Source organism: Rhinoderma darwinii, chromosome 11 (genome assembly GCF_050947455.1).
Source record: "Rhinoderma darwinii isolate aRhiDar2 chromosome 11, aRhiDar2.hap1, whole genome shotgun sequence".
In the NCBI taxonomy this organism is placed as follows: Eukaryota; Metazoa; Chordata; class Amphibia; order Anura; family Rhinodermatidae; genus Rhinoderma; species Rhinoderma darwinii.
The window spans coordinates 33,047,767-33,075,459 of record NC_134697.1 but is presented as its reverse complement, the minus strand read 5'-3'; the positions used below and the strand labels follow the sequence as shown (position 1 = coordinate 33,075,459).

General features: G+C 43.7%; 1 protein-coding gene across 3 annotated transcripts in view; it reads right to left on the bottom strand.

The window, feature by feature from the left end:
• FBXW4 (F-box and WD repeat domain containing 4) overlaps positions 1-27,326 on the bottom strand; it is a 148,613-nt gene extending 121,287 nt beyond the window's left edge. For 2 of the 3 annotated variants that reach the window (XR_012851004.1, XM_075841029.1), the window contains exon 1: positions 26,951-27,324. Coding sequence is in view for 2 of the 3 variants with exons in the window: in XM_075841029.1 (XP_075697144.1) it covers positions 26,951-27,141 (191 nt within the window). In the remaining variant the exon portion in view is untranslated. Of the gene's footprint in view, positions 1-26,950 lie in introns of all 3 variants that reach the window. The other variant, XM_075841030.1, reaches the window with a different exon arrangement.
• Positions 27,327-27,693: the final 367 nt, after the last annotated feature.

Below are 27,693 nucleotides of genomic sequence, written 5' to 3'. Positions count from 1 at the left end.
AATCGCAGCAAAATCGTATGTTTTTTGTTAAATTGCGACAAAGCCACAGCATTTTGCCAGGATTTGGCAGAAATAAACCTGCAATTTGACCGCACCGGGTGAATAAGCCTTGATAACCGATGTGATGCCACTTACATGTCCCATACAGCTGACCACACGTCTTATTAGGGCATACGGACATCACTGAGCGGCTCTAGCACTGGCGCACCCGGCCCCTTCAGTTGTAAAAGGGGGATGTCTCGACAAGACCTCATTAAAAGCGAGGCTCCTTCTTTAGAGCCAATGTCAATCAAAGTCAGTAAATATACAAAATTGCATCTTTGCTATAAATCTTCATCACCTTTTTTTCCCGTCTTCACTTGCATTTTAGCTTGTTTTTCTACAGTGCCGAAAATCGGTTACTACCTTGAAACGATGAACAAGCAAGCTGGCTACCGCAATCTGATCTTAGGCTTTATTGTAACACAAAAATACATATACCCAGGGTTCATAAACACATGAGCCTCCAAATAGTCGGAATATCTAATGCTTGCATGGAGTATTTTTGTGTTCATAGATAGCGTTCAAGTGGTTGACCCAATCAAAGCCACAGTCCATTAAATCAGGACACCGCTGAGCAATCAAAAGACACCATTTTTTACTAAAAAGATCTGTCAACAGCATCTTGCTCACAGTTTCTAAGAAGCATTTCAAGGAGCCATTTCAAGCACTACAGGAGTTTATTGCCAATATCAGTCAAAGTTTGAGATAGGACTTCTAGAAGACCACTAGATTCACAGCATTGTCACACGGCTGTCTTAATTTGGTTAAATAACGATAAGTTTAAGATTTAAAGAAAAAATGCTTATATCCCTGCATAAACGGTGACTGTGTAAAACATTCTGATTTGTGGGTAGAGACTAAAAATCTGAATATCTGTAAATATATTATTAGACAAACAGAAAATATGAAATAAAAAACAAAAAAGGAGGTGTGTGTGTGCCTTTAAGATATGTTCCAAGCTCTGCATTATCCATTGAATGGTAAGAACGTGTACTAAACCGCTGGTGTGGTTCACAGAACGAGTCTCTAGTGGGATTATCAGCCAAGTCTGTCACAGGCAACATATTCTCTCGAGGAAAATAAAGTTTTGTACTTTGCAAAAGAACAGACCAACATATCCATTCATCTCACATGCGCTGCCTAATAAAGTGACTCTGCTACGATCTGCTGTAGACCTTTTTGACAGAAACACAATTAAGTAATTCTTTAATAAATCGGCGGGATTTGCTGAAATTACAATGGCATCTGCATCACAAAGAAAATTATATAACTTTGTGGAAAATACCAAAAAATAATAAAGAAGAAAATTCTACCTGTATCGATTATAAAGTGATTTGTTCTACTTTGATGAACACCATATGCTGCCATTAATATTGAACTGTTGCACCTGAGCTGGAAACTTTCACTAGTCACCAACGCAGTACGCAGGCAAAACCACCGCCATTCCACATACACCATAATCCACCTCTAACATCCAAAATAAAGGGCTTAACCCCTTATAGGCTAGGCAGCATTTTCTTACATTAAAGTGAATGTCTACCAATTAACTCCATGTCATTTTTAAGACCAATAGGTGCAACATTTTGTTCTGATCCATTTCATAATATATCTTTACATCAGTTGAAGCTTCATTTTTGTGAAAGTTTTAAAACGCCTGTATAACCATGAAGTTAATTGGCTAAATTCTGTCTGCCTGCAGCAGCCACTAGGGGGAGCTCCCTGCATATTGTTTAACTTATTTTAAAAAGTACGTGCGTACTGGGGCGAATTAGCTGCAGATTTTACACAATGGATTGCTGAAAATCTGCAGCATATCCTTCCTAGGACCCACAGAAAATTCCAGCCAAAACACTGCACCAAATTTTATGTCGTTTTCAGCCTGGAATCTCTACTGCAAAAATCAGTGTTTGAAATAAATAAAAAAATGACAATACTAAACACAAACCCCCCCGGGCGTTGTTATAGCCAAGCATCTCTGTTCTCCATGGCCTGGCATCCTGGGATGACACTGCAGTCCATGTGACCACTGCAGCCTGTGATTGGCTGCAGCAGTCACATGGGATGAAACATCATCCCAGGAGGCTGGCCAGGATGGAGAACAGAGGAACGCGTTGCTATGAGGCAGGGTTCACACGACCTATTTTCAGGGGTAAACGAGGAGTTTTACGCCTCGATTTACACCTGAAAACACGGCTCAAATACGTCAGCAAACATCTGCCCATTCATTTCAATGGGTTTGCCGACGTACTGTGCCGACGACCCGTAATTTTACGCGTCGCTGTCAAAATACGGCGCGTAAAATAACGTAGTCGTCAAAGAAGTACAGGACACTTCTTGGGATGTAATTTGAGCCGTTTTTCATTGACTTCAATGAATAACAGCTCCAAATTACGGCCGTAATGGACGCCTCGCAAAACGCGAGTACGAGCAATTACGTCTGAAATGCAGGAGCTGTTTTCTCCTGAAAACAGTTCCGTAATTTCAGCCATAGTTGACGTTACCGTGTGCACATACCCTAACAATGCCCAGGGGGGGGGTTAGTATTGACTTTTTTATTCTTTTTAAAAAATAAAAAAAAGATTTGATTTTTTTTTTTTTCTGGTCTGCAATTTTTGCGGAGGATTAGTAGCTTTTCCACTGCAAAAATTGCAACATTTGCTATTTGTTGCAGATTTTACCTCCACATTGAATTCAATAAGGAAAACCTGCAACAAAAGAGCACCGATTCTGCAGCAGAAATTGACATGCTTCAAATTGAAAGAGGCTCTGTCACCAGATTATAAGTGCCCTATCTCCTAGATAATCTGATCGGCGCTGTAATGTAGATAACAAAAGTAGTTTTTATTTTTAAAAACGATTTTTGAGCAAGTTATGAGAAATTTTAGATTTATGCTAATGACTTTCTTAATAGACAACTGGGCGTGTTTTTACTTTTGACCAAGTGGGCGTTGTGGGGAGAAGTGTATGAGGCTGACCAATCAGTGACCAATCAGTGTCATACACTTCTCATTGTTCCAGCCCAGCTTCTTTCACTGCACAATCACACTGTAACAATGGGCTGGATCAATGAGAAGTGTATGACGCTGATGGGTCACTGATTGGTCACTGATTGGTCAGCGTCATACACTTCTCCCCACAACGCCCACTTGGTAAAAAGTAAAACCAGTTGTCTATTAAGAAACTAATTAGCATAAATCTAAAATTGCTCATAACTTGCTTAAAAAATGTTCGTTTTTTCAGAATAAAAACCACTGTTCTCTACATTACAGTGCCGATCAGATTATATAGGAGATAGGGCACTTATAATCTGGTGACAGAGACTCTTGAAGGGAAAAAAAAGCACCACAGGTCAATCAACAGTTTCTAAGTATATTTGTTCTGCAGCGTGTGGAAGAGGTTTGTTGAAATCTCATCCACTCTGCTGCTAATTCTCCCGTGGAATTGCGGCTGCAAAAGCACGTTCGTGTGCATGGGGCCTTACAGTAGCAGCAAAGCGGATGACACTTCAATAAATCACATCCACACGCTGCATAAAAAAAATATGTAGAAAAGTGCAGAAATCTGCGGCGCGGATTCCCAACCTGCAGCATGTCGATTTGTCTTGCGAAAACGCTGCAAAATTTCCGCACGGAAAATCTGGTCGGCAATCCTGCAATGTTTGCACTACGTGTGCACGCACCCGGCCTTACAACATGCGTATCTAAATTACCACAGAGGTTCATTTTCTGGATCAAGTGAGAAAAAATATTGTGCCACACTCCATCGCATGCATCAGTCTTTCCTTTCTCTCTCCTTTGTTTTGCATCCACTTCTGGCTTTGAAACGGATTTGCAGTGGCAGAAATTTCTGCAATGAAATCTGCCGCCTGTGAATCCACCCTAATACGGCATGCTATGGAGCTTACAACTATTTTCTTTTCTGTTGGATTCATATGAAATTCTTCAGAAGGGCCCCATAGACGTTGGAGTCGTTATAGATCCGTGTGCAATCGGCCTTATCCTATGTATACGGATCACTGGTTTGGCGTGAAGGATTTTTCCTCTTTTTTATAACCTATATAAACGACATTGCAGGTAATGGTGACAGAAACAATGGGCAAATACATTTAAACTAGATGACATATAAAACTTCAAAAGTTTTCCAAACTGTGCTGTTTTATAACTCCTCCGATATTAGTTTTCCACATAACACGCGTTTCAAGCTTTTAACAGTGTTCAAATGTTTTAGATGTTCAATATTTTTAAATTTTTCCTTTTCTTTAAAATAAAAATAAAAAACACAACTATGCCTCAGAATGTATTCCAGTTGTTTAAATATCTCCCTGCCAGCGGCTGAGGTCACGGCTGAGTATTCCAGAAGCCCATGCCTGTAAGAGTCGTGTGAAGTCTGGGAGCTGGGTCCAAGAAGAGGTCGTACACTCTTATTTCCAGACATACGGCTCAACTAGAAGAAAACAGCCTTCTTTTTAGGGTGACAGATTAGTAGCACAAAAACCCCAAGAATAGGTTTTAGACTATAATAAAGAATAAAAAAAATAACATCTATTATGTAATAACAGGTTATAGAATAAGAATCTAGAACAAAGATTCATGAACAAAATAAGGCCCTGTTCACATCACGTGATGTCAGTTTAGTGTGTACATTGGGATAGCGCCCAACGTACAAAACACGCGTGTCCATAGGGCTACATTAGCCAGACGGAGGACAAAATAGTGTCCTTTTGCCCTTTGTTGGGCTGGTATACGTCAGCTATTCCATCCCGCAAAAAAAGTATACCATTTGGCATATGATTTTTTAACATGGGAGCCTATGGGTGACGTATGCCACTGTAGGGTACCCATTCACGGATACCTTGTATGCTTTCTAATAGTCTTTCATGTATCTGCTAAATAGATACCTTTAGTCTGAGTGATAGATCTATTAAACGTATGCTTAATAGTGGCATTTGTCACCCACAGACCATAATGGTATCGGTTTAACGGATACGTCAATAACACGTCGTGAACTGGGGTCATGAGCATCCGTTTAATGTTTATGTATAGGACACCGTTAGGCATCCATCGGGGGGGGGGGGGGGGGAGAAGAGAGAGAGAGAGAGAGAGAGAGAGAGAGAGAGAGAGAGAGAGAGAGAGAGAGAGAGAGAGAGAGAGAGAGAGAGAGAGAGAGAGAGAGAGAGAGCGAGAGCGAGAGAGCGAGAGCGAGAGAGCGAGAGAGAGAGAGCGAGAGAGCGCGAGAGCGAGAGAGCGAGAGAGCTAGCGAGAGAGAGAGAGAGAGAGAGAGAGAGAGAGAGAGAGCGAGAGAGAGCGCGAGCGAGAGAGCGCGCGAGAGAGAGCGCGAGAGAGAGCGCGAGAGAGAGCGCGAGAGAGAGCGCGAGAGAGAGCGCGAGAGAGAGCGCGAGAGAGAGCGCGAGAGAGAGCGCGAGAGAGAGCGCGAGAGAGAGCGCGAGAGAGAGCGCGAGAGAGAGCGCGAGAGAGAGCGCGAGAGAGAGCGCGAGAGAGAGCGCGAGAGAGAGCGCGAGAGAGAGCGCGAGAGAGAGCGCGAGAGAGAGCGCGAGAGAGAGCGCGAGAGAGAGCGCGAGAGAGAGAGCGCGAGAGAGAGAGCGCGAGAGAGAGAGCGCGAGAGAGAGAGCGCGAGAGAGAGAGCGCGAGAGAGAGAGCGCGAGAGAGAGAGCGCGAGAGAGAGAGCGCGAGAGAGAGAGCGCGAGAGAGAGAGCGCGAGAGAGAGAGCGCGAGAGAGAGAGCGCGAGAGAGAGCGCGAGAGAGAGCGCGAGAGAGAGAGCGCGAGAGAGAGCGCGCGAGAGAGAGAGCGCGAGAGAGAGCGCGCGAGAGAGAGAGCGCGAGAGAGAGCGCGAGAGAGAGAGCGAGAGAGAGAGCGCGAGAGAGAGAGCGCGAGAGAGAGAGCGCGAGAGAGAGAGCGAGCGAGAGAGAGAGCGCGAGCGAGAGAGAGCGCGAGCGAGAGAGAGCGCGAGCGAGAGAGAGCGCGAGCGAGAGCGAGTAAAATGTTCAACTGTGTATTTGTTGGGCAGGAGTAGGCCATCTGTAAGGCCTCATTTACACGAGCGTGTGCGTTTTGCGCACGCAAAAAAACGCAGCGTTTGGCGTGCGCAAAAGGCACTTGACAGCTCCGTGTGTCATCAGTGTATGATGCGCGGCTGCGTGATTTTCGCGCAGCCGCCATCATAGAGATGAGGCTAGTCGACGTCAGTCACTGTCCAGGGTGCTGAAAGAGTTAACTGATCGGCAGTAACTCTTTCAGCACCCTCGACAGTGAATTCCGATCACCATATCGAGTAACCTGTTTAAAAAAAAGAAGACGTTCATACTTACCAAGAACTTCCTGCTTCCTCCAGTCCGGTCTCCCGGCCGTTGCCTTGGTGATGCGTCCCTCTCTTGTCATCCGGCCCCACCTCCCTGGATGACGCAGCAGTCCATGTGACCGCTGCAGCCTGTGATTGGCTGCAGCCTGTGCTTGGCCTGTGATTGGCTGCAGCTGTCACTTGGACTGAATTGTCATCCCGGGAGGTCAGACTGGAGGAAGAAGCCGGGAGTTAGCGGTAAGTCAGAACTTCTTTTTTTTCTTACACGTTCATGTATATTGTGATCAGAAGTCACTGTCCAGGGTGCTGAACCAGTTTAACTCTTTCAGCACCGTGGACAGTGACTGTCTCCTGACGTCGCGTACCGGAAATTTTTTGGCCGGGTTCGGTCAAAACGAGTTCGGCCGAACCCGGTGAAGTTCGGGTCGCTCATCTCTAATTTGACACTCAGTTTGGATGTTTGTAAACAGAAAAGCACGTGGTGCTTTTCTGTTTACATTCATCCTTTTGACAGCTCTTGCGCGAATCACGCAGTTCGCACGGAAGTGCTTCCGTGCGGCATGCGTGGTTTTCACGCACCCATTGACTTCAATGGGTGCGTGATGCGCGAAAAACGCACGATTATAGAACATGTCGTGAGTTTTACGCAACGCACTCGCGCTGCGCAAAATTCACGCATTGTCTGCACTGCCCCACAGAGTAATATAGGTGCGTACGACACGCGTGAAAAGCAAGCGCGTCGCACGCGTGTATATTACGCTCGTCTAAATGAGGCCTAAAGCGTAGGTTGTCTGTCCCCCCCAGAAAAAAAATAATCCCCATAATCACCAGTTTATCAACATACATATTTAGTTCTGCGAGCATCCAGATACATTTACAAAATATGTGTGAATGAGCAGATGGACATCAAAGAGGAGGGTCCCCAACTTAAGACTCTGCCCCCCCCCCCCGCCCTGTATTGGCCAATGCAAAGAGCAATTCGATTGGGCGCCATTTCGCCTACAACCGAAAAGAGAAAAATTCCTCTCTGGCTGAACACCGCGGTGGCTTTATATTTTAGGCAAGGGGTTGTCTTGTAGAGACAAATACTTCCACACAGTTCTAGCCGAGTATGTATGTATTAGTATTTTGGGGGTGTAGAAAGACTAAAAGCCACGTCATCTTCATGGTGCTTGTACTCAACCTTACTCATTTATCAAGACAATTCTGCGCCATAATGGTAAGAAAATTATATTTACTATTTTTTTCTTCCTTTGAAATAAAGACATCTCAGCCCATGTGATGACTTCCCTCTTCGCGGTAGTAGTATTAGAAGGTGTCTAATTGATCCATTTAGAATAGAAAAGCCCTAGGGGACTTACAAATTGTTTTAGAAGTAATCTGCTTGAGTAGTTAAGCTGTTTAAGGCAGAGGCGGCACTCATATGGCAATTTATATTAGCTTTCTGCATTTAGGGAACTTCAACTTTAATGTTACTGGAAGTGTTTGGACCTTCGAGACAAAATCCTAATTGCCCATCAGTACGCACAGTTCTTCCGTGCACGGCCTCAGAAATGGGCATCAGAGAACATTATTCTGGAACCTGCGAGTTGTCTTCAATAAGCAATAAAAGCGAACTCAATGTATCGCTGTCCATATAGTATAAAGTTGTGATTTAAAGAGGCTCTGTCCCCACATTATAAGTGGCCTATATTGTACATGTGATCAGCGCTACAATGTAGATTACAGCAGTGATTTTTATTTAGAAAAACAATCATTTTTTACGTAGTTATGAAAGATTTTAGCTTTATGCTAATGAGTTTCTTAATGCTCAACTGGGCGTGTTTTACTATATGGCCAAGTGGGCGTTGTGGAGAGAAGTGTATGACGCTGACCAATCAGCGTCATACACTTCTCTCCATTCATTTACACAGCACATAGTAATCTTACTAGATCACTATGTGCAGCCACATACACACACATTAACGTTACTGACGTGTCCTGACAGTCAATATACATTACCTCAAGCCAGGACGTGATCTGTATTCAGAATCCTGACACTTCAGTAACGTTTGTGTGAGATTTACAGCAAGGCAAGCGTAATCTCGTTTTAAATTACCGTTTACAGCGTAATCTCGCGAGATTACGCTTGCCTTGCTGTAAATCTCACACAAACGTTACCAATGTGTCAGGATTCTGAATACACATCACGTCCTGGCTGGTAGCGATGTCTATTCACTGTCAGGACACGTCAGTAACGTTAATGTGTGTGAGTGTGTGTGTATGTGGCAGCACAGAGTGATCTAGTAAGATCACTATGTGCTGTGTAAATGAATGGGGAGAAGTGTATGGCGCTGATTGGTCACTGATTGGTCAGCATCATACACTTCTCTCCACAACGCACACTTGGTCAAAAAGTAAAACACGCCCAGTTGGGCATTAAGAAACTCATTAGCATAAAGCTAAAAATCAATCAAAAATGATCATTTTTCTAAATTAAAAACGCTGCCGTTATCTACATTACAGCGCCGATCATATTATGTAGAAGATGGGCCACTTATAATGTGGTGACAGAGCCTCTTTAAAAGAGGAAAGGTGCCTGTAATGGTACCATACAAAGCGGAACATATTTTTAACATTGTGTAAGGCTATGTTCACACGCTTATCAAAATACGGCTGAAAATACGGAGCCGTTTTCAAAGGAAAACAGCTCCTGAATTTCAGCCTTTTAAGCAACTTCCGTTTTTTGCAGACATTTTTGGAGCTGTTTTTCTATTGAGTCAATGAAAAACGACTCTAAAAACGGATCAAAAAGTGACATGCAGTTCTTTTTACGGGGCGTCTTTTCAGGTGCCGTTTTTCAAAAATGAGGCGTAAAAAATAAACCGCAGTGTCGGAACAGAACGCCGTATTTCCCATGGATATCAATGGGCAGATGTTTGTAGGCGTTCTGCCTCAGATTTTTCAGCCGTTTTTCGGGACGTTTACGTGGCCGGAGCCAACTGCTTCCGCCATATATGCCCTCTGCACGGAGGCACCGGACCAGCTGATCCGTGCGGGGCCCGGATGACGTACACCCACAGATCATGTACCATTTTTTACATTACAAAATGGTATGCATTTGTCACATACGCTTAATTTTTTGGTCATATTCGTTTGTGTCCGTTCTTACGTCTGAAAACGTTTACTTTCTTGTTATTGATCAAAATCAAACTTTGTAAAGTCAAAATTTGTGAAGTCAAAATATTAAAAGGAAGAAGTAGGGAGTGGCTCCAGTGTTTTCTGGCGCCAGTACTGAGTGGCTTGGCAAGGGCTGGCATTGTGGTCTCATAATCTGGGTAATTTCCCATATATGGTGACAAAAACGTATACGTTTTACGTATGCAAATGTGGGGTTTAAGGCCCCATGCAGACGACCGTATTTTTTCCCTCCCGTAAATGCTGGCCGTAAATACGGGTCCTTTATCACACGTTTTAACACACGTATCACACGTTTTAACCCGTATTTACGGGTCCGTTGCATCCATATTCCACCTGTATTTACGGACCCGTAAAAAAAAAAGGGGGCTGGAAATGATGTCACAATCATGTCCAAACCCCTTAAGAGTCACATGATCGCTCAAACGCCATTTTCTCTGCTTCTCTTTATTCAAAAATCAAAATCCCCTGACATCGCCTAGCAACGCTCCCATAATTGCGGCCTGAAATAGGAACTTGCTCTATATTTTTCAAGCCCGGGCACCTTCCCATACGCAAACGGGAAGGTACCCGTGGCCAATAGAAGTCTATGGACCCATAATTACAGGCCGTAATTACGGCCCTTTTTACGGTCGTGTGCATAGGGCCTAAGATTGCACATGTCGTCCATATTTTGACACTGTATTTTAATGAGAAAACCTGCACATCAGACGTACAGTAAAAACGAGATGTGGGCTTAGCCTTAGGTTACCAGGCTGTTCTTTTACTTCCACACAAATGCAGGAAAACTGCCTCCACGTAGGTTCATGTTTTAGTACGCCTGTCACCAGCCTTTTCACAAGTAAAACTTTCATTGTGAATCGTATAGGAACTTGTAAGTCTTGACTCTTGACCAGTGCAATGAATCTGACACACACACTGACAGCGAATATACACGCTGGCGCAGGGCAGCGGGGAGGTTCATGTATGCAGGAGGCATAGTGGTAGGGCCGGCGCAATAGAGAACTAACTGTGGCTGCTATCACTGTTATGGGGGTACAGGGGTATACACAAAAAAAGGGGCATGCAAAAAATGTGCAACCGAATCCTCTGCACAAGACATGTGCCTGTCCCTGGCAGATCACTTAGATCAGGCTCTACAAAGAATAGGTCTCATATGGAAAAATATTTGTCACTCCTGGTCTAAAGCGTTAGGACATTTTTTTTTTTGTTCAATATTGAGACTGGGTTATCTTAGTGAGAAACCCCTTTAAATAAAATAATTCGTATTTTGGTGTTAGGCTGTGTTCACACGGGTTGGATATGCTGCGTAATATCAAGCAACATATCCGCTCTGTGCGTCGCAGGGAATTCCTGGCGAAAAAGCCCAGCAAACTGTGGTGCCGTTTTTCTCCCGGAATGTCCGCTGAAGAAAACTGAAGTACTCAGCCGGCCTGCTAGCAGGCCGGCCTTCTGGAATGACGTTTCATCCCAGGAGCCTATGATTGGCTGCTGCAGCAGTCACATGGGATGAGGTCATCCAGGCCAGGCTCCTTGGATGATGTTTCATCCCATGTGACCGCCGCTACAGCCTGTGATTGGCTGCAGCGGTCACTTGGGATGAAACGTCATCCCAGGAGGATGCGCTGGAGGGAGGAACACAGATTTATGGGTAAAAATTTGATTTATTTTATTTCTTGGCGTTGCATTTTTTGCGGTGGAATCGCTGCGAACCCGCCGCAAAAAAACCGCAACAACTGCTATTTGTTATAGAACCTATCCACAGGGCATACATATGCCCCATTCTACATAGTAAAACTGCTGTTTGTTGCAGGATTTACCTCCCCATTGAATTTAACGGGGAAAACCTGCAACAAATAAGCAGCGCCTACGCAAATACAATTGCCGTGCTGCGGAATAAAGCTCTGCACCGCAGGTCAATTTCTGAGCGTTTTTTCCCACTCAGTATTTAAGCAGCGTGTTGATGAGATTTGTTTTCTCTCATCCACTTTGCTGCTACTGTATATTCTGCCGATTTTCCGCAATGAATTCGGTTGCGGAAAATCCGCAGTATTTACGCAATGTGTGAACTGACCCTTACAAGCTATTTAAGTAGATAAAAACGTCCTGGACAGATTGTCTTTGGAATATTATGCACAAAGACTCACGAGTCATTTGTATATATTCAATTCCAGTTATGTGATGCCCTTTAGTTCCAGGACCACCAAACCTGTATAAAGTCTTCTCTATGCTCCGTTTCTTTCTTCGTAAAGATTGGTCTACCCTACAAAAGGTTACATGGGGAACACGGACTCCAACATCTTTGGACATCCACATGCTTTTAGGGCATTATTAGGAAAAACATTACATTTGTATTCTTTACCAATAATGAATAAGACTATTAAGTGTCCGGCTCACTGGCTGGATGCAGAAAACTCTTCCAGGAAGACTTGGCCTCGGTAGACCAGAGACCTCTTCATCATACATCACGTCTTCCAAGAGGAAATATGAAAAAACACATATCCCTGTGCATTATGAAGAAGATCGCATCATTAATAACGGTAGTTGGCTGGTCGTATGGCTTGTCAAGCGCAGCTGGGAAAGATAGTTGATAAAAATAGGAAAACTCAGGTATATTGTAACAGGGAATAATGAATGAGGTCTGTGGAGTCCGAGAACAAATGGAAATAACTTGGAAAGGCTGTGGAGGAAGATCTATGTATTTACTTATAAAACCGGATGTACCACGTCATCATCTTAAGGTCTCCACTAAAACAGCTCATAGTTAGTCCTTAGATGTAGGAACGAAGGCCAATACCAGGCAACTAACAAAGTCTTGTCTTGTCTCAAACACAACCTCTACAATCGCACAACCTGCAAACAGAACATTAGAAAATTCCGGAAAAAAACCTCAATGGGTTATTATATACATAAGGATGTGTATAAAAAAGTACACACTAAGGCCCCATGCACACGATCGCAAATTTTTTTCCCGTAATTACCCATTCATTTCTATTGGCAACGGACAACTTTCTGTATTTTTACTGATGGGTGTCCGTGCTGAAAAAAAATGATAGAACCCTTCCTGTTCTTGTCCGTAACTATGGCACGGACTCTCCCCATAGAAGCCTATGGGCGCTTCAATGAAATACGGACGGCTACGGATGTGCATCCGTAAACCGTCCGTATTTACGGAAGCGTTGCTATGCAACATGTTGGTGACATCATTTGCAGCCTCCCTCTTTTTTACGGATCTGTATATACGCATTAAATACGGATGCAATACGGACCGTATTTATGAACACCTTTCGTATATACGAATGACTACGGATCCGTATTTAAGGACATTTACGGATAGATGAAAATACGGTCGTGTGCATGGGGTCTTAAAGGGTAACTAAACGTTTTACAAACTTCCGACATGTCATAGTGACATGTCAGAAGTTTTGATTGGTGGGGCTCCGAGCACTGAGACCCCCACCAATCGCTGAGACGAAGGGGCAGAAGTGCTCGTGCGAGCGCTCAGCTTCTGTTCAGCTTTTTCCGGAAAGCCAATGTAGCGGAGTACGGGCTCATAGACTTTCTATTGAACCCGTACATTGCTACATCGATTTCCGGAAAAAGCCGAACAGAAACGAAGTGGCTCAATGATCACACGAGCACTTCTGCCTCTGTGATTTAGCGATTAGTGGGGGGTCTCTGTGCTCGGACCCCCACCAATCAAAACTTCTGACATGTTACTATGACACGTGAGAAGTTTGTTGAACATTTAGTTACCCTTTAATTGCCAGCGCAGGCATTAAATTCAGTTCCTGTTTTTTGTCTTATGATCCACCCTCTGAAAACTTTAACCATAGCTGCTTCCAGCAATCTTACCAAGATTTGGTAGATAACTAATCCATAAACTAGATAGGTAACCATAAGGCCCTGATCACACTGAGTTTTTTGCAGGCAGAAATATCTGCCTCAAAATTCCTTCAGGATTTTCGGGGCAGATTTTGACCTGCCGGTAGAACATCAGCAGCGTTTTTTGCCATTGTACTCCGCGGGCAAAAACTGCCACGAAAAACACGATCTCTGCCTCCGATTGATGTCAATGGGAGGTCAGAAACATTAGAAGAAAGGGCATATCGCTTCTTTTTCCCCACGAGCGTGTTTTTTACCGCTCGCGGGAAAAAACTCCTCAGCATCCCATTGAAATCAATGGGAGGCGTTTTTGGGCACAGTTTCCGCGTCAAAATACTCAGTGTGAACTAGCCCTAAAGGGGTTTTCTAGTTTTCCTCAGGATAGGCCATCAATATCTGATCGATGGGGGCCCAACGCTTGACACTCCCGCTGATCAGCTATTTTGAAGCGGCCGCGGCCCTTCAATCCTTACCTGTTCTGTACTGCGAATCACCGACACACTTGTAGCAGCAATTGACCGTACAAACAGTCACAGGAGTGAAGAGGAAGAATCGCTTGCATGGGCGCCATGGCCCCTTCAAAACAGCTTATCAACAGGGGTGTCAAGAGTTGAACCACTACCGATCAGATATTGATGGACTATCCTGAGGATAGTCCATCTAACAGGAAAAAACCTTTAAGATCCTTTTAGACAACGCAATACTGGCCATGAAAATGATCGCTGATACAGCTCATTGATCGGCGCTAGTTAGCGCCATTTACAACTAACATATGTTGGTAATGTATGGAGACGAATGATCGTTATCACGATTGTAAATCCCCATGCATTTTCAACATGTTGCCAGCACATGCCAAGGTAGATCAACCGATGAATGAACGTTTGTAAACAGGGAAACAATCAGCCATTGAACGTGCAAAGGGCAAGGATCGGGAACCAGCGTTCACAGGCTTGTTTGCCCAATCATTGGCCTGTGTAAAAGAGCCTTTAGAGAATGTGAAAACAATCTAATCTGGGTTTATATAAAATGTGCACGGCCCGCGACTTGCGGGCGGCCCGCGGCTGACACTCTGCGGCCATCCGACCCGAAAATCAACGCCGTGCACATGGCTACGGTCGTGTGCATGAGGCAATAATGTCTGGTGATCCAAAAGGCACCAAGACATGAAGCTGAACCCTACAGATCTAGTTTTTGTACTCTAACATTCATGTTTGGTAGACAAGGGCTGGACATATACAGCTAGAGTACAGTCTTCCACATATCCACTAATGAAACCACTGCCTCCTTTCTGTGGATCATATAAATGAGCCCACGTCTGTTGGTTTGTGCTATCAAACGGGTGGACGGAGACCCACATTTTTTTTTCTTCAAGTCTATATAAAAAACACAAAACAAAGTGCAGACACATTTCCTGAAACAAAGTCACACACGTTAGGAGTTTGAGATATCTGTTCTAAATCTACTGGAGGCAACGTTATGGAATTTAAAGAACTACTTTTGGGGTCTGGTTAATTTTTGATATAAAAAACAGAAGATTTTCTGCTTTACAAGTTTCAAGAAGAGAAAAGGAGGATTTGCACTTAAATGCTGGGGAAGAGGGCGATACAAACAGGTTTCCCCCCAATAAATGATTTAAGTGCTTGCTAAGATGGGTCATTTCCTGCTGTGCAAAACGATTTTAAAATTTAAAATAAACCTTTTTTTATTAACTCATGTGGAAAGCGTTATAACAGTGATCTCAACTCGGCCACAAACAATGCAAATTAATAAAACAGTTTTGTTTTTTTTATATACGGTGTAATCATAAAAAATAGGGTTGAAATCTGACCCGAGAAACAAATCATAACTAATGACTGAATGAGTAGGAGCTGGAGACTCTGCAAGAAGGGAACTCCGAAATGCTTACTGATGGTGCTCAATAAAAAGACAAGTGTACGGTGACTAAAGCAGTGGTTGAGAAAACAGCATTCTTTTTCAATGAATTTCTTCTCTTGTGCCGATCATCAGACAAAAAATAGACGCAACGTTTCGACCCGTTACAGTAGTTGGGTCTTTTTCTGAGCTTTTAACGGGCCAAAACGTTGCTTTTATTTTTTGTACGATGATGATGATGATGATGGGCACAAAAGAAATTAAATGAAAAGGATGCGGTTTTCTCAACTACTACTTTAGACATTTTTGGGGAGTGGAGACCATCCCATGTGAGTACATGCACCCTAATAACATATCAAGTCTGTTGCTGCCTCAATTGGAAATTTAAAGGCTATGTAAACCTTTGAACACATTTTTATTCTATTTTTATAAAACAATGTATTATGGTGTTTAAGGCCCTGTCCACACTGAGTTTTTTTTTGGCAGGCAGAAAAATCTGCCTCAAAATTACTTTGGAAATTTTGAGGCAGATTTTGACATGCCTGCACACCATTTCCTGCGTTTTTCGGCCACGGGCAGAAAACGCTGCGAAAGACGCTTTCTCTGCCTTCTATTGATGTCAATGGGAGGTCAGAGACAGACATGTCCGAAGAAAGGGCACATTGCTTCTTTTTCTCGCGAGCGGTTTCTCAGGGTTTTTTTTGCCGTGGTTTCCAATGCGGTTTCCGCATCAAAAACCACGGCAAAAAAAAGTCAGTGTGAACAGGGCCTTAAGCAACTTTTTTATTGTTTTTTATTAAAACAATTTGGTCTTTTATAAGATACAGCTTCTATGTATGCCTGATCGGTCAGGTCAGCGGCACTGACAGCTTCGTTGACAGCAGGTCCTGCGCGTCTGACACGCAGAACCCAGCTAATAGGCTGAGGTCACACGAGGCAGATACACTGCGTAAAAGCACGCAGCCTAGCCGCCCTGTGCGCCGCACGTAATTCCGGGCAAAAAAACGCACCATGTTTCTGCCCATGTGACCGCCGCTACAGCCTGTGATTGGCTGCAGTGATCACATGGGATGGAATGTCATCCCATGAGGCTGGCCTGAAGGAAGAAACACAGACTTCTGGGTAAGTATGATAATATATTTTTCTCCTGAGTTGCTGAGTTTATCGCTGTGATTCCACCGCAATAATCGCATTGAATTCAACGGGTAAAACCTGCAACAAAGAAGCAGCGTTTGTGTAAATACAATTGACATGCTGCGGATAAAAACTCTGCACCACATGTCCATTTCCGCAGCGTGCGGATGAGATTTGCTCTCGCTCATCCACTTTCCAGCTACTGTATTATGCTGCGGATTTTCTGCAAGGAATTTCATTGTGGAAAATCTACAGTATTTACGCAACGTCTGAACTGACTGATTGAGAACAGTGGGATCCTGCACCGAAGCCATCAGTCCTGCTGACCTGACGTATTCGGTTTTGGAGCGCAAGATACAGGTTCTATGTATCCAAAATACATAGAAGTTGTATCTGAAAAAGTAAAAAAAAATTATTTTAATTTAAAAAAAATGAAAAAGTTGCTTAAAACTCCATAATACATTATTTAATTTTTTTTAAAATAAAACAAAAGATTCAAAGATTTACATAGCCTTTAAATGTATGGGGATAGCATGAAAAAACACATTTATAGTCCGCCGTGGAATTAAAGCCCAGACAAGAAGAAAATTCAACCAATCTAACTAAGGTTGGAGGTAGTAACTGTTTTCTTCATGTTGTTTTGGACAATGGAAATCTGTTCTATTGGTCAAAACATGCATTGGGTTCTTTATAAGTGAAAACAATTCAGGGGCAAGAGGCTAGGACTAAACAGGTAGTTTGTTCACACACCTTTATAGTGGGTTGTCCAACAACAACCTCTTTTTTACTGTTCTACCCCGTCAGACAGTTTATTAAAAAAAGTTAGAGAAAAATGAGACGCTCAGTAACAGCCTAACAAACGTGTTTGGCTGTTTCTGCTGCTTCTATTTATCTCTATGGAAATTGACAGCGCGTGTTTGCTCTTCGGCCGATAACGGTAATTTGGGGCCCTTCATTCTCGGCACCATGGGGTCCCAAAGGTTCTACATCCACCTGATTTCGTTTTAGGAATTCTGATCGTACCAAAGCTGACTGCAACTGTGATGCAACAGAAGCACTCTATCCCTTGTAATGGAAGATTACATTTTTCTGCCATGTGAGACATTTTGCAACTTACTAATGCTTCTGCTATGAAATTAAATATGGAGAAAAAAAAATAGTCATAGAAAAGTCCCGTGAAAGTACTATTAGGGTATGTTCACACACACTAGTTACGGACGTAATTCGGGCGTTTTTGCCCCGAATTACGTCCGAAAAATGTGCCTCGATAGCGTTGACAAACATCTGCCCATTGAAAGCAATGGGCTGACGTTTGTCTGTTCACACGAGGCGTATATTTACGCGCCGCTGACAAATGACGGCGCGTAAATAGACGCCCGCGTCAAAGAAGTGACCTGTCACTTCTTGGGGAGTAATTGGAGCCATTATTCATTGACTCCAATGAAAAGCAGCGCCAATTACGTCCGTAATGGACGCGGCGTTCAAGTGCCTGCACATGCCGTTACGGCTGAAATTACGGGGATGTTTTCTCCTGAAAACATCCCCGTAATTTCAGCCGTTACAGACGCTGTCGTGTGAACATACCCTTAAAGTCACATGTGTGAGTGTAAACCACAAGTGTTGTAATGAATTAGAATAACACGGCTACTTTCTTCCAAAAAAAGCGCCACACCTGTATATAGTTGTGTCTGGTATTGCAGATCAGCTCCACTAAGTAAATGGGATTGAGTTGCAATATCACACACGACCTGTAGACAGATGTGGCACTGTATTTGGAAGAGAGCAGCCATGTTTTTCTGTCAGCAGACAAATTCTGCTATTTATTGCATACAGAGCTGCTGACGGGCTGCTCACTCGCTATTACGCAAATCCCTCCTCCTAACAAATGGGGCAATTTAGGAAAAGGATTTAAGGCTGTGTTTCCGCCATTTCATGTAATAGAATATCGCTAGGATATGCAATAACATTATGATCGGTGGGGGTCCGACCTCTGGGACTCCAGTCAATCTATAAAACCTTTAGCATCATTGTGGAGGGAAATACAATACAATTTAGAGCTCGTCAAGTGAATGCTGCCATGTTGTAGTTCCCTGCATAGTGGGTGGCCAAAAGCATCATTGTACTGGAAACAAAAAAATAAAAATCAGTGATGGAGCCATAGCATTTAAGGGGTTGTCCACGACCGGACAACCGATGACCTATCCACCGGATAGGTGATTAGTATATGATCGATGGGGGTCCGACACCCAGACCCCCACCGATCATATACTGATGACCTAACCTGTGGATAGGTCATCGGTTATCCGGTCGTGGACAACTCCTTTAACTAGTGCTGCAGTCCCTTCATTCCAAGGATCGGTGGGGGTAGTCAGATCTACACCAATGAAAAAGCGGTGGCAAATCATAGAAATTTACCAAGACTACTACTAGTGAAAAAATCCTTACGTAGTTATTCAAATGCCAGTTTTTTTTTTTATAGAAATAGGACTAGATATTTCCAAAGGGAGTCCAGTGTCTAACCCTTTGGGCTGTTTACTATTAGGGTATGTTCACACGACCTATTTTCAGACGTAATGGAGGCTTTTACGCCTCGAATTAAGTCTGAAAAAACGGCTCCAATACGTCGGCAAACATCTGCCCATTCATTTCAATGGGCTTGCCGATGTTCTGTGCCGACGACCTGTCATTTTACGCGTCGCTGTCAAAAGACGGCTCGTAAAATTACAGCCTTGTCAAAAGAAGTGCAGGACACTTCTTGGGACGTTTTTGGAGCCGTTTTCTCATAGACTCCAATGAAAACAGCTCCAAAAACGGCCGTAAAAAACGCCGCGAAAACGGCGCGAAAAACGCGAGTTGCTCAAAAAACGTCTGAAAATCAGGGGCTATTTTCCCTTGACTCTGCGTGTGCACATACCCTTAGGGTATGTTCACTATTAGGGTATGTTCACACCCAGTGGTTTCACGCCTGGAATTACGCCTGAAAAACGCCCCTAATACGCCTACAAACATCTGCCCATTGCTTTCAATGGGAATTACGATGTTCTGTTCCCACGAGCCTTTATTTTACGCGTTGCTGTCAAAATACGGCGCGTAAAATGAGGACACTTCTTGGGACGCTTTTGGAGGCATTTTTCATTGACTCCATTAAATAACAGCTAAAAAAAATGAAGTGCATGTCACTTCGTGGGACGTTTTTGGAGAAGTTTTTCATTGACGCCATTGAAAAGCAGCTTCAATAACGGCCGTAAATTACGCCGCGAAAAATGTGAGTTGCTACAAAAACGTCTGAAAATCAGGAGCTGTTTTCGCCTGAAAACAGCTCCGTATTTTCAGACGTTTTTGGTCACTACGTGTGAACATACCCTTAAAGTTTATAAAAGTACTTCTTGCTGGCCACTAAATAAAAAAAAAAAAAGTCAATTGGCTCCTGAATTTATCTGCCTTCCTTCTAAAGCCTACAAGATTTCGCTGAATTTCGGAGGCTGAACACTTGTCCTTAGCGTTGTAGCTACGCTCTATTATTCATTGGTGCTGAAATAAGCAAATGAAGAAGTGCTAGTTTGTGGTCCAAATAGTTTTTAAATATGTACTTTCTAGTAATCCATCGCTTTCTAGCAGCCCATCCAGGGATACAGGATAAGTAACACAAAGGTTTGACAGGAAAAATAAAATAAGATTCAATGTGGAATGAGAATAAATGGATGTTTATTTATCAGGTCACAAGTTTGGATACATTTGATATACTTTCTGTATTTGTTCAGATGGATCCACACCAAAATGTAGCCACAAATAAACCTGTCAAACGCTCGCAGAAATCGGCATATGTTTACCCTATTTATATAAAATAAAAAATATACAAACATTTAGGTCAGAAGAAAAAAAAAAAGTCTGAACATGAAGAGAATAGAACTTTGCAAGCAAATATACTTCGGCTAAGTTCACACTACCGATGTCTCCTGTTTATGTCTCTTCCGTCAGAGGGAGAGATGACCGAAAAGTGTTGCAGGCTGCACTTTTGCTTCCGTGAAAAAAACGGAAACCTAGCGAACTGAGGCAAACGGAATCCAACTGAAACAAAAGAATTACCATTGAAATCATGGTAATTCAAACAGAAGCGATGCTTTCCGTTTGGATTTTCAGTCATCTCTTCCTCTGACGGAAGATAACAGTAGTGTGAACTTAGCCTAACGGTTATCTAAGGCCCCATGCACATCACATATTTGGCCTACATTTAGGGTATACGCCAGGAGAAACCTCCCAACGCACCAACGCACACATTCAACGTAAACCGTGACTAATATCTAACAGCGGCATCCATCACCCATAGACTAACGTATAGGTCTTGAACTATCGTGACCTTTTTATAATGTATACATTAAACAGATGCCATAATAGCCTATGGGTGACAGTTTCCACTGTTAGGCATTCTTCACAGACATCCATTTAATAGACAAGTCATTAAAATATTTTTAAAAAAATTAACGCATGCCTGTGACGTATACATCACCCCTATGTTCCCATGTTAAAAAAAAAATGTATGCCTTTTTATTATGGGATCCCGTTGGATGGATTAGAGTAGTCTACTACATTATTCCATATATTTATAAAAAATAAAAAAAAAACTAAAAAAAAAACGGGAGGTTAAAAAAAAAAAAAATAAAAAAAAAAAATCATCGATGTACTTCGAGCCCAACAGAGACCCAAAGAACACTCTCTTTGCTCATCGGCTAATGGAGTCCTATAGACACGTTTAGCATGTACATCGTGAGATTTCCTGGCATATATGCTAAACGTACATCACAAGGGCCTAACTTTCACATCACAAGCTTATGAACGGTCGTTCCAATCATTGCCCTGTGTAAACAGGACAACGCTCAGGCGATGAATACACAGCCAATAAAATGGCCGCTAGTTTGCAGTACATCTAACAGGTAGATGTACTGCCGACATGATGCAAATGTATGTGAATGAACGATTGCTCGTCCCCATAGATAACCGATCAATAAACCTTTCGAAAGGAGCAAACGGGTGCCGATCAATGGGCGATCTCATCGATCAGTGCTCATTTTCACAGCCCATATTGGAGGTGTGTAAAAGGACCTATAGGATAGGTAAATAAACTTGCTAGAAAAGATTAGATGCTGCTCCAACTCCTTCTCTAGAGACAGGCACTGAGGAATATGTTGTATTATATTAATAATGAAAAATTTATATTTACTATTAATTCAATTAAAACCGGGACATTAGCTTGGCCACTGCTTTGTCTTCTAGAAGGCCACAGCTCTATGGATGGCTACACTTACCAACCTAAAGCAGGGTCTAATATCAAAGTTTTTAACTCCCAATGGTGCATATACACTCCTCAACATTGAAATTGCAACACCAAGAAGGGCATGCCGTAAGGTTATGTAAATCGAGGAAGTAGCAGGTGTCGTTAAGGCTTCGTTCACAATATCCGTTAGGGCCCCATTCCGACGTTCCACCGGAATGGAGCCCTGACTGACACAAGTTGACTACTGTATTGATTCCGTTAAAAACTACGGAAGCCTTGGACAACGGAGACAAACGGAAACCATTGACACCGGATCCGTCACCATTGAAATCATTGGTGATGGAAACAGAAACTATGGTTTCCGTTTGTGTCTGTCAGGGCTCTGTTCCGTCAGAACGGAGCCCTAGCGCAGATGTGAATGAAGCCTAAGATCTGAAAATGATTACGTTTTCAGGCACCTATCTCCAATCTGTGGCATGTCAGAGGGAAATAAAAGCCAGATTGAAAGCAAAGTTTTTTTAGCCACATGGAACCTCAAAAATCGGATCGAGTGATGTGGGATGATTGTGCGTTACCTCCTGTTTGTCGACGTGCCAGTAATCGCCACTTGTCACAAACCGAGAGGGACAGAATCCTTGAACTGAGAGACCTTTCTGTCTTTCCCATAAACTTTAAATGAAGTGGCAGCGTGCATGATGACCGCAATCTATTCAATGTCCCCCTCACTGCGGGGGATGCAGTGAGAAGGATCTGGGGGTTGGGGACAGCCATTCTTACATTCGGTGGGGGTCCCAGCGATCAGAAAATATATCACCTATCCTATGGATAGGTGATAATTTTTTATTCTGGTACAACCCCATTAAGTTGTGTAGGCGAAGACAGAACTATATTAAGCCCTGTTGCTGACCCCTGTAGATCAAGAAGGTCACAATTATGAAATTTCGCATGAAGTACAAGTCTGACACCATACGACCACAAGCGATGGACTATTTTCTAATGCAGAATACTCTTTGTACTGTAACAATGTTATCATGGCTGTGGCACAAAGAGATTGCCTGTGCCTGATCACTCGGAGACTCCGCCAACATACATTTTAATGTCTTATCACCATCTTGTGACCTGCCTTCAAAACAATGAAGCATTTTTTTAGCAGTGTCTTAAATGGCTTGTATATATTTTCCCCACCCTCAAGTTCCTATCACTTGTTGAAAGAAAGTTTTAGAAACTGGTTGTAGACAATTCTATAAGAAGTCATAAATAACATCACTATAAATAGGTTTCACAATGTAATTCATTTATCCCACACCCTATCTTGTGGGGTTTTTTCATTCCGTCAGTATGATAAATACGAGTAGGCAGAATCCCATGAAATGCTGCAATCACTGGGATCAATGATGCACAATTTTCTGTAATGTATCCCCAGTCTGCAGTATCAATCTGTGTCTGATGTAAATGGAGCTGTACATTGGGGCTACGATCCTAAATTTCCTCATGACTATTCAGCGATGATGTATGCGACATTCTATAGCGCATCAGGTTTCCTATCTGATACATGTCTAATGGCTGAGCCCCCTACTACTACAACAGGGGTCCCAAGCCCCCCGTTCCACCACACTGCACGACCCCCACGAGGAGAACTTACAACGGAGTGATGGTCGAGTATGCGCGGTGCCTCTCTATTCAAAGTCTATGGGATTGACGAAGACAGTAAGGAGGAACGGGGGTTCGAAACACCCATTCTAGTAATCCATGGGGACCCCAGCAGTATGTCTATAGTACTTTTTACATGGGCCAATAATCGGGTGAATGAGCGGTCATACGAAGGCTCGTTCCCAATCATTGTCCTGTGTAAATGGAAACGATCAGACAATGAATGACCAAACGCTTGTTTGTCGGCTGATCTAATCTTTTGTGCGGCCAGAGAAAAGGTTGCTTGTCGGCAGCACATCTCCCCGTGTCAAAGGGGAAATCCTGCCGACGAGATGCTAAATGCATGAGGACGAACAAACGAACTATTGTCGATCGGCGATTGTTTAAACGGGCAGAATATCTGACCATGTAAAAGGACCTTATCTTGGCACAATCCCTTTAATAACCAGAAGAATTTTAGAGATTTTCTGCTCGTGCTGGTTTAACCGATGTAAGTTTTTTTTTCTTTTTTAGGCTATTAAAGTGGCAGATAGGGATTTATTTTATTTTTATTAATCATTTTTACAAACATAGTATTTGTTGTTTTATACAATTATTATTGTATATAATTATTGTGGTTTTAGGCCTCATTCCCACGACAGGGTTTCCCGGCCGTTCATAAATCGGCCGGCACCCGGCTGCATTAGGAATAATAGACCCCTAATGGGGCTATTCACACGACCGATTTTTTGACGGCTTGGAAAACCGGCCGTCAAAAAATAGGACATGCTCTATCTTCGGCCGGGTACCCGGCCCCCATAAAAGTCTATGGGGCCGGGTAATACACGGCCATCACCGGGATGTGTCCCGAGTGATGGCCGGGTTTTCCAGAGCTTGCGCTCTATCTCCTCCTCCTCACAGCGCATGTGAGGAGGAGTTGATGCCATTCTGACGAATGGCTGTGCGCTGTACACTGTGTAGCAGGGCCGGGGTGTACAGCAGGTGGAGGGAGCGCTGCGCTGGCTCCCTTCCCCTGCTTGTTTTAAAAGCGCCCTGGCCCGGCGACACCTTCGATGGCGCCGCTAGCAGCTGTTGCTGCGGCTGCTACTACTGCAGCGACGCCACTATAGCAGAGCAGGGAGGTATCTCCCCGCTCTGCTATGTGCTAGCCGCACTTTAGCTCCTTGAAGGAGCGGAATCCCCGTGTTTTCGGGGATTCCGCTCCTGGACAGAGCGCTTGATGTCTCTGTCCATATCTGGGCAGTGACATCAGGGGAAACTCCTGAAGCGGAATCCCCGAACACATGGGGATTCCCCTTCAGGAGTTGCCGCTGATGTCACTGTCCAGATCTTCCAGGCCCGGAACGGATGCAAAACTTTATGCAAACCGGCCGGGCAAAATGGCCGATTTTACCGGCCGGCACTCGGGCTCGGGCGGGACCCGGTCGTGTGAATCCCGCCTTAGTGTGTAACAAAGAGTAGAATTTTTTTTTCAAATTTAACAACACGTGACATCTGTTAAGGGTAAGTACGGCGCGGACTCACAGGCTGAGCACACTCCATACTCAGCGGGTGACGGCTGTGTTATACCTCACTGCAACGGGCGGAAAGAAAGATCACATTAATTCTGTCCGTTTAACATCTTAAATACCGCGGTCAACCATAGAATTTAAATTGTTAGAATCAGGGGGGCACCCCCCTCCACGATGCGATCGAGGAGTGACAATTGTAGTTATGGCAGCCTGGGGGGCCTAATGAAGGCCCCAGGTCTGCCATCTTTGAAGCTCTGCCTCCGGCAGGGCTTCAAAGGAGACTGTCAGTATCATGATATACTGCAATACATTAGCATTGCAGTATATCATGCAAGCGATCCAACGGCCGCTGGTTCAAGTCCTCTAGAGGGACTAATAAAAAATAAAGTACAAAAAACGTTGAATAAAGTTTTTTATAATGTTCCAAAAAAATATATATTAAAAGTTCTAAAGCAATGTTATAAAAAAAATCAAAGTTAACATAACCGGTATCGCCGCACCCATAAAAGTCCGAACTATCACCAAATAGCATTGTTTAACCCACTCTGTGAATGCCGTAAAAAAAAAGTATATATATAAAACATGCAAATTGGTGTTTTTTGGTTACCTTACCTCTCCAAAAAAAATGAAATACAAAGTGATCAAAAAGTCGCATGTACCCCAAAATGGTATAGGTGAAAACTACAGCTCGCCCCACAAAATTTAGGCCCTCACACCGCTAAATTGATTGAAAGATAAAAATTATGTCTCTCAGGATATGGCAACATAAAACATTTTTTTTTTTAGCAAATAGTTTTATTTTTTTTTTAAAGTGGTAAAACATAAAACAAAAACATAAATTTGGTATCGCCGCAATCGTATCAACCTGTAAAATAAGGTGCCTCATTTATAAAGGTTCCCCACCACTTTTACGGTCTTACTTTATGTTAATGGGCATGCTCGGGGGTACGCCAGTCCTAGTAAAGGTTGTCTCCTAATATTGGACAGAGTTTAGAAAATTCTCAAAGTCCTCATGCACACGACCGTAGTCACGTGCACGGCCGTGATTTTCGGGTCGGCAGGCCACGGAGTGTCAGCCGCGAGCTGCCCGCAAATCGTGGGCTGTGCACATGGCCGCGGCCATTATTTTCAATGAGCCTGGACGTAATACGACACGGCCATAATAAGGCATGTCCATTCTTTCTGCGGTCCAGGCACCGGGGCCATTTATGGACAGTGGATTTTCACAAGGAATTGCGGCTGCAAAAGCACGTTCGTGTGCATGGGGCCTAAATATATTTTGCTACTTTGTATCAATGCAGGTAAAACGTATCATGCCTCATGCATACGACCGTAGTTGTCTGCACGGTCCATGATATGGGCACAGACAGTCCGCGGAATGTCATCTGTGAGCCGTCCACACACAAGATGTGCATGGACTTCAACGAGCCCGGATCGCAATTGAAGTCCGTAAAATTACATGTCCTATGTATTTTTTCACCTGGACTCTGGATAGTGCATGGCCCGTGGAAACCACGGTTGTGTGCATTGGCCCATAGGATAGAATGTGTTCTATACTATCCTCAATTGCGGATAGTAAGCAGCCGCAATGCACGGTCGTGTGTACGACGCCCCAGCCTGGAGTGCCGATTGTAAGGGCAGTTCCACACGAGCGTAATACGGGCACATTGCTGCATTTCATAGGGATCTAGGAACCTGCCTGTATTACTTCATGTAAAATTGGCCTTTAGCTTTCAAAAAATTGCCAAACAACTGTAGCAAACTCTCAGCTGTGAAAAGTATTAGATCTGTATCATTCGGAGGCCTTCTGCCTCATAAACAAGCTTCAGTACATCTCAGATTAACAGCATCACATTCACCTTCCGTTGTCAGTAAGGTATTGCTGGGGCTTGTAGTTTCACAACATCTCAAGAGACAAAATACGAGCTACGCTAACGCCTGCCAAGAATACCAGCATGTACGACATTTTCTTACGCAAGCCACGTTAAAACGGCTACGATACGCCCTAGCAACAACGTAGTTTACGTAAAGCTTCTCCAGGAACTAGGCCGTAGCCTGGGAGCAGAGTGGTGCTGTGCACTGGTAACTCACACGTCTGTGCCCCGCCGCAAGAAGCCGGAGTTCAGGCAGCGTTTGGCTATCGTCCTCCACACCGCGTCCCGGCAGGTGAAGTGACAGAGCTTCCTGCACACCTGCCCGAGGCGCCCCAGCGTCCTGCCGTCCAGGTAGGAGAGGACGAGCAGAAGGATCTCCTCTGGCAGTTGCAGGATATGGGGTCCCATGTCAGAGGGAGCCTGGTGATCTGGAGGTGCTTTGGCCTCTGCACAGTCTTCTCTCCCATGGTTGGTGATCGGGTCACAAGTAGCTGGGACTGGAAGCCATCGTTTCAGTTTCTGACCGAGTCACGTGACGGACATACACACGTTATGTGTGGAGCAGCCAAACCGGTGTTGCGACCAATCAGATTACATCTCTCAATATATCACTGCAGTTTAGATAATAAAATAAGTGATCTGATTGGTTGGTATGAGTAAGCGTTCCACTGTTTGTCTTAACCAGTGAGCCCCACAGAAAGGGAAGTGTTGCCCATAGCAACCAGATTGGAAAATATATGCAGTTTGATTGGTTATTATCGGTGACTCCTGTTTTCCTATGTACTGGATTTTATACTGCTGGGACAGCAGGGTTGTCAGAAATTATTACTGTTGCATAGTTGCCAACATAAACTTTTGGGGATTGTGTCCGGGGTTTGTCAAATGACAGATTTTTTTTTTCTTCATAATGTATTCTCTAAGGCTAGATTCACACGAACGTGGGGAAACTCAGACGTGAAA